The 12,086-nt window shown below is 43.6% G+C and overlaps 1 protein-coding gene across 1 annotated transcript; it reads left to right on the plus strand.

Moving 5' to 3' along the window:
- Positions 1-263: 263 nt before the first annotated feature.
- On the plus strand, positions 264-2,561 carry LOC119336573 (50S ribosomal protein L24, chloroplastic-like). Its single transcript, XM_037608620.1, has 4 exons — positions 264-483; positions 1,646-1,684; positions 1,769-1,996; positions 2,137-2,561. The coding sequence occupies exons 1-4, from the start codon at positions 367-369 to the stop codon at positions 2,326-2,328; spliced, it is 576 nt and encodes a 191-aa protein (XP_037464517.1). The 5' UTR covers positions 264-366; the 3' UTR covers positions 2,329-2,561.
- Positions 2,562-12,086: the final 9,525 nt, after the last annotated feature.

The raw sequence follows: 12,086 nt of genomic DNA on the forward strand, positions 1-12,086 counted from the left end.
CTCCGGGAGTCCGGGGGACGCAAGCGACGGCCTCGCGTGCCGCGTGGCCTCGTGGCGTGCTTCCGCTCCGAGGATGAGCGGCGCCCGCGTCCCTCTCGTGACGCCGACGGCTGGCCGACGCGTGACGCCACGAGGAAGAAGACGGGCGGCCCACGGGCCGGGCTGGATACCTACCCGGCGCCCTTTCGGCCCATCAGCGCCGGCCAGAGGCCCGGCCCGTTAAGCATCGAAGCCCATCTATAAACGAGCAAGCAGGAGGCGCTTCCTTCCGTTATCCTGTCCGGGAGCACGGAGCCGCTTCGTTATCCGCTGGCCGCTGCTGCTGCTTCTCTGCGAGTGAGCGAGTGAGGAAAGAGGACGGCGACGATGGCCGGCATGGCGGCGCTGCAGGGCGCCATGGGGGCGCTCTCCGTCTCGGCCGCGAGCACCAGCGCATTCTGGGGCAACCCGCTCGCCGCCACCTTCTCCGCCGCGCCGTCTGGGGTAATCACTAATCCGTGCCGCCTCCCCCCCGGACTCCGCTCCCCCTTTTCTTCCTCAAATCCCCTCTTGCCTGCCATGCTTCTCGGCTTGCAAGCCTAGAGCTTGGGGGAAATGGTAATGCAGGACGGCGACGGTAAATGCCCGCCGTTCCGCCTTGCTCGCTGTTGTGCTGGAGGTTTCTGCTGCCTTTGTCCCAAATTGATTTGTGAGGATGGATTGAGTGGGAGTTGAGAATGTTCGAATTCCTAGATTTTGAGTGTGAGTGTCGATTGGGCAGATTGTGTTGTCTCCCATGTTTTAGAGTAGGGTCACCACCGCAGAATAGTTATGTTTATGCTGCAAATTTTAGTTGTGCCAAATGTGCCGAGGGCAGTGTAAACGGTGTACCTCCAGTTTGTTGCAATCCAGTGGCAGTAACATTTTTAGATTAAATCGGCGATAAAATTTCCATGCTTATTTCTGCTGATCTATTCTCTTGTCACAACTAATGAGACCGTGGACAAGTTTATTTTGTTCTATTCTGCTGGCAGTCTGGCACATATCAAACATGACTTTGTCAGAAACAAATGTTGTATTCATTCTGTCAATAAAAGATGATGGAAACTAACGGGCAGCTTAATTCACTCATAAGACAGCCTATGACAAATGATTGTCATGCTCGTAGTGTATCAGAAGCGTATCACTGAATACAGTTTTTTCAACCCAAAATGGCACTTGATTATACTGAACACATGCTTTCATTTCTATGTCCTCATCACTGTCTTGCCTCTTGAACATAGCCTATTTTACCCTCTTCATATAGTAATTTCACTCATAGCTAATTCCTGACTGAGGAAAAGGAGGCTAAAAATCATACTGAATGTAGTTGTCCCAAAATGGTGCACGGAAAACAGCGAGACAAAATAATTGCTGCTACTTAAGTGATACAGACAGATCTTTTGGTACTTGTGTGAGACACATTTTTGCGAAAAGGAAAAGAAAAGCTCATGCAAAAAATTATAGCACGACCCTACAGTTTCTTACTTGGTCTGTGGTGGCCGTCTGTGTGATTTTGCAACATAACACAACTGATAAATGTGTCCTTTTATATTTTCTTAGAAGTGAATCAATATGTTATTTTCATGTGAAACTTTAACAATCTGTACATATATTTGATACACAGGTCAGATTCATGGCCAAGACAAGCCCAATTGAAATGAGGGTGAGTGCCAATCTGGGTTTATCATCTCATATATACTTTGTCAGCTAGCTGTTGTTAAATGTCAGAAATCCTTCTCCACTGCAGCTTAAGCGATGGGAACGGAAGAAGTGTAAGCCAAACAGTCTTCCTATGCTGCACAAGATGCATGTTAGGGTCGGCGACACGGTGCAGGTCATCGCAGGCCGTGAGAAAGGTAAAGTTGGGGAAGTCGTACGGCTTTATAAGCACAACAGCACTGTGATAGTGAAGGATCTGAACTTGAAGTCAAAGCACAAGAAAGGCACTGAGGATGAACCGGGTGAAATTGTCATGGTTAGTAGTATTTTTCTCAAAACTTGTTCTCTCCATCCCTCTCTTGCCTTGTATGCTCGCATATTTTACCTGGCAAGAACATCGATTCAGTGTCATAATTATTATCTTCTGACGAGACTTTGGGGAATTATTTTTGTCAGATTGAAGGCCCCATTCATAGCTCGAACATGATGCTCTACTCAAAGGAGAAGAACGTGACGAGTAGGGTTGGGCACAAAATCCTCGAGGATGGCACCAAGGTCCGCTACCTGAAGAAGACCGGTGAAGTAATCGACAGCGTTGACAACTGGGTGAAGGTGTTCAAGGAAGGAGATTCTGAGTCATCATCGTAGTATGGAAATGCTGCGCATGCTCTCAACCTTAGCTGCGCTTATTGCTGCCCAAACGCTTACTCGGCTGGTGCCACTGCTTGTACTGTCAGTTTTTTTCTAGCTTCAGAGCCTCTTTTGTAAATTACTACTACTACTACAAAGTTGTCACCATTTTTGCAACGCTTGGTCCAACAAGAAGGCCTTCGTTTTACATTTCTGTCATTTCGATGAATCGTAATGATCGCCCTTTTTTATCATGGTGATGGCCATGTGGAAATGCAGCACCACTGCTCTGTTTTGGCAAGTGTAGCAGAAATACTGCATGTGTATATCCGGCATATGAATGTGAGAAGAAACCGGACACATGTATCGGAATTAGAGATCTGTAACCGGCCATGCCCTGCAAGTTCTTGGAACTGTTTTGCATGGGCGTTGTACCTAGCAATTGTCCATTTGTCCTGTAACATGGAGTATGCCAATTCATGGGCAGCAGGGTTGAATTTCTAATGCATGCGCATGTGTTTCATTATATTATAGGGCACGTTCAGATTTAGCACAGTTCCGAAGGGAGACAGTTGAGATAACTTCCTTTAAGCACGCTTTGATGGCTTTCATTTGATACAACTTTTAGAGTGGTTGGGCTTTTTTAGAACCGTTCGTTCATGTCGATCTAACGGCAGACAAATACGAAGTACTGGGTAGTACTCCGATGAAAGTACATGAAAGTACTAAAACGAGTGGGCCCGGTACTCCTGACAAGGTGGGGACGCGTTTTAATATAGGGGCAGTTTAGTCCTAGGAAAATTTGCAGGTACTCCTGACAAGGTGGGGACGCGTTTTAATATAGGGGCAGTTTAGTCCTAGGAAAATTTGCACGCGCCGCCCCTCTCGTCGAAAACTGCCGCCATGGTGCTACAACTTCCACAATTACTCATCGGCGGCCATCTCCTCCCTCTCCTCCAAGTCCACCGCAGTCATCTCCTCCTTCTCGCCGCTGCAACTTCGCTCCACTCAGGCAACCCCCCACACCCAACCCCTCTTCCATCGAAGCAAGAATCGGCAGATCGAGCTGATGGCCGGCGGCGAGAACACCGACTTCGTGCAGATCGCCGGCGGCGACCAGGTCAAGTTGGCCAGGTTGAGGGAGATCCGTTCTTGGTTTGACAACACAAGGCAGATGAGCTGGACGGCAATGGCCACTTTCAAGAATTTGACGAAGAAGGAGAGGGCAAAGCTTTGCCCCCCGCCCGCACAACCGATTCACAAGATCGAGATCCTCCTCTGGGCGATGGAGCAGGCCAATTCGTCCAGCAAGTGGACCAGGCGGAGGTGGTGGGCGTTCAGATCCAGGGTAGAGCATCCACTGGACCAGGAACCCAACGTGCACGAGGTGCCGTTGCAGATTGTGCAGCCTCCAACCGAGTCACGGGAGACTTCGAAGAGCAAGATGAGGAGGACAGTGGTCGCGACCTCGCTTCCCCGCCGTTCTCCACGCTTCCCTCGCCGCTCTCCTCGTCTGAACGGCGGCGGTAGCTATGTTTAGAGTAAGCTTCACCACTCCTCATCTTCCTACTACTCGTGCTTACATCGTGGTGATACTGATCGTAATAGCTCAGAGAGGGAATGCTATATGGCATTTTAATCTCAGTGAATTGCATGAATATTTGATTACATGGATTTGGAGGATGGATTATGATGTATGTGAACCCTAGGCATCATATGAACCCTAGGACTAATTAGTAATGTTCTAGTGGTAGACACTGAAATATTTCGGTACACATCGGTAGGCACTGAAATATTTTGGTATTGTCCTAGGCAAAATTTGTAATGTTGTAGTGGTGGACACTGAAATATTTTGGTACACACCGGTAGGCACTAAAATATTTTGGTACAATGTTGTAGTGGTAGACACTGAAATATTTCAGTACACACCGTTAGGCAATGTAATATTTCGTTACTACAATTTCAGTACACACCGATGCACACTGAATTATTTCAGTACTGCAGTTTCAGTACACACCGGTACGCACTGAAATATTTCAGTACTGCAAATTCTATACATAGTTGGCATTTTGTCATTTATTTGTGAATTAATCCATGTATCATATGGCCTAACTTTGTACATGAGTTTGGGTCAATTTCATGTCTATTTATTGTTAAAATTTATTGTCATGCCATGAAACACAAGACAAGTCACTGACCTAAGCTTGCAAAGATGCCATATCAATGTTGCTGATATGAATATGCATGTTTTCACCAAGTCTTGTGTCTGAATTAAAACTGAGCATTTTTTCTTGATGGTATCCATGGATCTAGAACTCCTATGAATTTGCTCATGTTGGATGTTTTGTTCTCCATCATTTGTACTAGCATTCCGTGCGATTAGATGCCATGACAAGACCCCTGGCAAATTTATTTTCTTGCCTCCAACATCCCATGTGTGTTTTGCAGGAAAAAACCTGGAGTTCACCAGGCTGGCTGAAGTTGTGAGGCTGGGAGGCTGATGGTGCTGCTACTGGCTGATCCTTCTTGTTTCAGCTTTTGTTCGTCCTTTCTCAAGCCGTTGGACCAGGGCTACTTCCCTATGTGCTGTTAATATATTAAGTAGTTCCTTCGTAGGGAGACACGGTTGGGGAAGGGAAGAAGAGGGGAGATCTCACGTACTTGCCGGAGTTGGCGGCGGCGCTGGTCGAGAAGGGGAGAAAGAAAGATGTGGAGTGGTCGAGACGGGGAGAAAGAAAAATGTGGTACATGTGGTGGCGCGGTTGTGTGGATGACAAGGGGACCCACTTGTGAGAGCGATAGCAATTGATGGCAAACCGCGGGAGGAGGAGATGAGTAGGCACTCAAATATTTCGGTACTGCCCTAGGCAAAATTTGTAATGTTGTAGTGGTGGACACTGAAATATTTTGGTACACACCAGTAGGCACTGAAATATTTCGGTACAATATTGTAGTGGTAGACACTGTAATATTTCGTTACTACAATTTCAGTACACACCGATGCACACTGAATTATTTCAGTACTGCAGTTTCAGTACACACCATATAGAACAGTTAGCATTTCATACTACAACCTGGCACAACACTGAAGCGCCACTACCATATAGAACAGTTAGCATGTCTGAAGCAACAGTGAAGCGCCATTTGTGATAATTGCACCATCGAAACAACAACTAACCATGAAGGAAGCATTCACCACCAATAAAGTTAAGGCCACACATATAGATAGCATTCTAAGTTACCACCACATGTACCAGGAAGTTCACCACAGATCCAGTTCACACACACAATACATTACATTACATTATGTTAATAGAGGTAGTTTCCAACCAGTTCAGACCCAAATGCAGCTTTCCAAAAGTAAAACATCATCAAATATAGTGATGATGAGTACGGCTTCCAGCTTCTGATGATCAGCATGATGTACGACTAGAGGTTAGCGTTATTCAGGACCTTGTGGAGGGCAGAATGTTGAGCCATCTTGTAGTCATGACTGCTGATGGATGTAGCCCGACAATGCTCCATCAGATGCTCCTGCAACCTAGACCTGGGCTTGGGCTTGCTGCAGTAGGGGCACCTATACTTGTCCTTCCTCCAGTTGTAGTACATGGCAGATCCTTGGGCCCTAATCTTCTGCACCTCCTTCTCTTTAAAGGACTCGACGTTCCCCTCATCCACATCATCTCCAGATTCATACTGCACACATTAATGACTGACATTAATACATTATGCATTCAAAAAACTATAAACACGTAATACTAACTCAATGCACAAATAACATTTCAACTAGGCCTTACCTCGTACGGCTCATCTTCATCAGAGTCATATGGGTAGAACCCAGTCTTGTCCCACTTCCTCTTGTTGCCCACAAGATCCTCCTCCTCCTGCTATATTGTCAAAAAAGCACATCAATTACAATGAATTGAATTGCAGTTAACAGAATGTCATTACAAACAAAATTGTGAATGTGAACCACATTGGTATGTTGCAAGTGACCAAATGCTTTCCTTATAAATAAAGAATCTAAGCAATCAATCAAAAGACAAATGACATTCCCTGAATTTACCCAACACTTTTCTTTTGAGGGAATTCCCCCCCCCCCACACACTACTTAATGGAAACATATAGTATATTTTGTTGCTAGGATCTTGCCTTGGAATGTTTACTTCACACTTTACATATAGTATATACTAATTATAGAAGTCAACTACAAATTTCAATATGCACAAATTACTGTTTTTGGGATAATGCAGCAAAGCTCCTACACATATTAACATAATGCAGTAGTTAATTAGGTACAACTTCAACTATAAATGCATACATCTCCAACAAACATCTAAAATTTCATTACTTACCTAAACAACAACAAATTATACTATAGATGAATCTTGTATCATCTAAATCAATTCATTGGCACATCAAAATTAATGCATTCCAAATCAAATATGTTTCCATCCAGTATCATTGAACCACAGATCAAATCTAATAATCATAAATGTCAGCAGCATTGAACTACAGATCTAATAATCATATGACATCTATCTGACCTTAAATTCCCCCTTAAATAAGGTATTCAACCTCATACTAATTAAAATCTAACAAGCAAAAATTCAACTACTAATCTAATAAGCATCTGAAAAAACCCCAAGATGCTTTTATCTCTGAAGCAACGGCATTGCAGAGGATGTTCAATGCTGTCAATATCTCTGAAGCATCAACAAAATTCCACAACTAACCCAAACAAAATAAGCATAAACTGCCCCTTCCCCTCGACCACGCTTCCCCTCTCCTTCAGAAGCCCCAATCCAGCACAAAAAAATCCAGCCCTTGAGAAGCTCTTTTTGATTAACATGACAACACCCAGTACATGAGCACATCCTTCACTATATTTAGAACCAAACTAATGCACCATCCAATCACCTCAGGTAGACAATTTCCAAAACACAAGGCCATGCACAACCCATCTCATAGCCTCTGCCTGACAGGCATCAATCAAGCATCAAATAACTGCAACTATGACAACATGCATCAATCAAGCATCTAAGAATTGCAACTATGACAGGCATAATCCCTAGAACTGAGCATCCATTTAATTAATCATCAAGCCAAAGAACTAAAGCAGGCACCAACCCAAACTAATAGAGAAGTATATATTTGACTAATCCATCGTCTAATCCTCAAGCCAAACACCTAAAGAATTGCAAAAATTCCACTACTAACCCAATAAGCATCTGAAAAAACCCCATCCCTCAATCTGGCTACTTCTACCCTAATCTAATAATCATATGTGGTCCACCATTCTTGCACGAATCAAATACAGAAAAACCATAATGCAGAGAAAACCCTACCTCCAACAAATCTAACCAAACAAAGTTCTCGCCACAAACACTACAATCTAAAAACTACCAACTAAAAGTGATAAGCAGATACCTTCTCCTCCGCCTCCTCCTCGCCGGAGCCGGCCTCCACCTTCTCCACCTCGTGCGCCTCGCCAGAGCCCGCCCCCACCTTCTGCGCCTCGCCAGATCCCGCCTCCACCTTCTGCGCCTCGCCGGAGATCGCCAGAGCGGGTGCATCTGGCTGGACCGCGCCGCTACGGCCCGGCCCCGCCTTCTCCACATCTCCAGCGGAGGGAGCACCGCGCTGGACGCCGGCACGCCCCCTCACAAAGGTGCCCGCAGCGACCTGCCGCGCCTGCTCCACCAGATCTGCGCCCCAATCGGGGCGCTCGCCTCCTGCGTCCGCCATGGCGATGGAGAGGATGCGTTGAGGGAGACGAGGAGGTTGGAGAGGAGAGGGAGTGGGGAGTGGGGAGTGGAGAGAGGGAGACGATACGGCGGGGGGAAATGGTGGGCGATGCGGCCGGAGGTGGTTGCCGTCCACATTTATATGATGGGACAGTTTTGGCAACTACCCGTGACACGTGCTGCCCCACGCGCGGGCGGCTTCACGCGTGCACGAAAGGCCGCCGTATACAAACAAATACGTATACGACCGGGCATACGATCCTATATGACGACCAACACGCCCGAAACCAAGGAAGCGTGCACCCGCCCTCCCTCGTGCGCCCTTAAGGCCAGCCCATGTGAGGGGTGGGAAGCCCCTTTCATTTTTCCTTTTTGTTTTTTTTGTTTCTATTTTTTCTTTTGAAAGTAATTCAGGATTTCTACAAAGTTGCAAATTGCGAAAAAATGTTCGCATTCCAAAGTTGTTCATGGCTTGAAAAAATGTTCAGGACATGATAAATCTCATAGATTCAAAAAATGTTCGTGATTTCAGAAAGTGTTCATATGTTAAAAAAATGTTCATGAATTTTTAGTAAATGTTCAAAATATTTTGAAAAATGTATGAATTTTTTAAAAATGTTCATGAATTCGTAAAAGATATTAGGAAATTTTAAAATTGTTCACAATTTCAAAAATATATTTCTGAATTTGGAAAATTTTCCTGATTTCAAGAACAGTTCATCGTTTAAAAAATTGTTCCTGAATTCAAAATATGTTTATGCTTTTCTGAAGAAAGCGTGAATTTAAAAAAAATCGCAATTTCTTAATAATACGAAATTTTTTTGAAGTTGATGAAAAAATATAATTCAAAAGTGTTCACCCATTTTTTAAAAAAAAATTCAAATCTTAAAAAATCACAAATTAAACGTGTATCAGAATGATGCTAAAAGTAGAGCAGGAGCATGTATCAATTGATGATCAATTGATGCTACCTATTTGTGTTTGAATGGGCTCAATAAAGCTGGTGTTGGTTTATGCTCTCTACGTGACCGTGATGGTAACGAAGACACTTGCTTGGCTATGGTCTTGCTGTCAAATTTAAGTTTCAGTTCTTTAAGACTCTTTGTTTTTGCTGCTTCCTCGGGATCGACTAGCTTTCTCGGACGTCCACGTGCTCTCTTCCTTTTCGGGGAGTTGGGTGCACCACTTTTGGGGGAGTTGGGTGCATCGGTATCCTTCTGGGAGTTGGATGTGTCGGGTTCGTTGGAACCATCAGGATTGTTGACTAATTGTACGTCGTCTTCTGAACCATCAGGTAGAACTGCTTGCTGGGCATCGTACACCTCCTTCTGTATAAGAGAGAGTGCTCCATTAGTTCTAATCATGAGACTTATGAAATAAATGATATATTCTTGATGTAGCGCTAACTGTTATGGGGAACTTATATGATTCGAGACGAAGCGCATTGCAATTTGAATGCAGTAAGGTTGTACATATTTTCCATCTGAAAATATCTATCCTTGCCTATATTTGATAACCGACACTTACGTCAGCATAGCTTTCAAGCTAAACAAAGTATAAATTTAAATTAGGCATTCAATTACCTGGTTAAATATATCGGTCATTTCATCCTCATTCCATGACAACATGTACTGCAGTGTCCAAACCGCACAGGAAGTCCTGTGATGTTTAGTTAAAGATCAGTAATCTTATTCGTGTAGGCAAATAATAATTTATGAGGCCATGCGTACCCATCAGTCTGTTGTGGTATGTTCTCATAGCGTTTTTTGGTCCATTTGGCAAAATTGATGTTCTTAGCTGGTGATATCAACCCATTCTTGACAGCTTCGTCGATGCAGCACTGAATTGAGTCCACCTAGGATACGACGAGTTATACATAGGGTTACAGTACTTTGGGAGCTCATGTGCCATGCGGATCAAAAGAGGCAGCAAGAGAACATTTACAAGAGAATCTTCCTTGGTCTTGTCGCAATGATAATTCATGGAGTTCAGAGTCTGAATTTCTTTTTTGTCAAAATTAAACATTATTACCATCCAATGGTTTTGGTGTACATTCAGTGGGACATGCACCTGCAGTAAAATTTGGGTTGGGTTGAGAACCGAAATTTGTCGTGTACAGTATGTACATAAACTATGAAAGTGAGGAAAACGTGTACCTTTCGGCGCCCTACAAATTTTTCTGCTACACGAGCTAACCATGAGGTTGCACGTCCAACAGGAACCACCCCCTTCATTTGTAACAGCTTTTCGGTTTCTTGAGGGGATATGATTGAGGTAGTATCATTCTCAATTTGGCTAATGCGAGCATATGCCATAATAACCTGTCAAATTTTCAATCATACAATAATAAGACAGTTGTTGCAGTAATGATGTAGAGTAGAGTATAATGGGCTTACATCACCATAAATGTATTTGTCGTCCAAATTTTGCTTCAGATTTTCTGCTGTGAGGCTAATGTCTCCGATTCTAACTATTTCAATAGGGTCGTATGTTCCGCGGATGTAAACGGCTGTCTCTATGTCCTCATCCGTGAACTTGTAATCATTACCAAAGACAGGCTTCATCGGAGTTAATTGTGGTTCCTCGTTGTTTTCCGTCACCTGTCTTGCACTTGGTGTACTCGAAGTCCCTGCCGTGAATTGGCTAGCCCTAGGAGTTCTTGTCTGGGATGAATTGCACACCTTGACTTGATCCTACAATGAACAAAGGTAGTTCATCATTAGTTTGTTACTTTTAGATATTAACGTGTTCGGCCATATTGATCACCTGCACGCCTCCTTTCTGTGACACTGTTTGTCGGTTGCTTGTAAATTCGTATTTTATTTCCTGTAACAATGCAAACAATAATGAACATGAAGGAACATATTCATACAAAATACAAAATGCACAATATGACATACATGGAGTTCCCTCCTAAAGTCTTTAATGTCGTCATCGGCCTTCGACAACCTAGGATTAGTGCCAGTTTTAGTCTTCATGTCGATCAACTCTTCACCTAGCGTCTGGTATTTGACATCAAATCTGTGCTCAATTTCCATTAACTTCCTGCCTACCTTCTTTTCATGATCAGCAATGCATGCATTCATGGCTTCAATTACCATGTCAATCTGTGTAAACAAAATACAACCCCGTTGATAACAATAGGTAAATGAATGAGGTTCCATGACACCTATTTGTGATATTGCAAAAACAAATAGTCTTTGGAGTACATACTTGCTGGCTACTAAATTGCTGTCCTTGTGATGGTGCTCGATACGAATCATGTTGATGCACATGTTCATCAATTTTTCTTGGAAAATTATTTGAATTCTCGGATGGTCGTTGAGGAGCACAAATTTCCAGGACATCCTTTTTTTAATAAAATATAATGAACCATTAGTACCAAATAAAAAATCGGATATAGAAAGTTCAATTATAGATAGGTACCAGCCCGTTATGAAGACCTCCTTTCTCGTAAGCATCGCTTCTTAAAGTAGCCATCATTTCGTCCCATCGTGCGATCAATGGAGGGGGTCTAGAAGCATACATCAATCGGCCAGTACGCACGTGCGCCCAGTACCAATACTACACAATAAATTAGTTCCTCATCATACAGATATGCAACAGAACAATAATTAAAGGACATTAAGTAGTGATCTAGCACTAACCTGGAGCAGAATTAGATTTCCTTGTAGATTTACGTGATCTCAATTTCTAAACTTGTGAACGGACTTGAAGAAGTGATTAAGTGTGAAACATCCCCAGTTAAATTTCCGAAGGTTTTCAAGATCTGTAACAAGGTTGAGAAATTTCGAGTCCACATAATGTTGTGTTGTTGGTGCTAGAACAGTAACAATTGCGTACAGAATGAACCGTCTCAGGAAATCTCCGTCTGGGGCTTTGGAAGCTCGGATCGCCGTTTCAAGCTCAGAAATCAAAATTTGCCCATTGTTTGCATAGGCGGTAAACAATTCTGTGTCGGTTTGCATTTCCAGATGTGGCTCTATATCCTCCCCTTCTATTGGAATGCCAAATATACACTGCACGTCC

This window comes from Triticum dicoccoides, chromosome 7B (genome assembly GCF_002162155.2).
Source record: "Triticum dicoccoides isolate Atlit2015 ecotype Zavitan chromosome 7B, WEW_v2.0, whole genome shotgun sequence".
NCBI lineage: Eukaryota > Viridiplantae > Streptophyta > Magnoliopsida > Poales > Poaceae > Triticum > Triticum dicoccoides.

Excerpts from the sequence above, each read along its gene's own strand:
- LOC119336573 (XM_037608620.1), top strand. The coding sequence starts at position 367 with ATGGCCGGCATGGCGGCGCTGCAGGGCGCCATGGGGGCGCTCTCCGTC. Across the intron at positions 484-1,645 it reads TCTCCGCCGCGCCGTCTGGG|GTCAGATTCATGGCCAAGAC; the intron begins GTAATCACTAAT and ends TTTGATACACAG. Across the intron at positions 1,685-1,768 it reads CAAGCCCAATTGAAATGAGG|CTTAAGCGATGGGAACGGAA; the intron begins GTGAGTGCCAAT and ends TCTCCACTGCAG.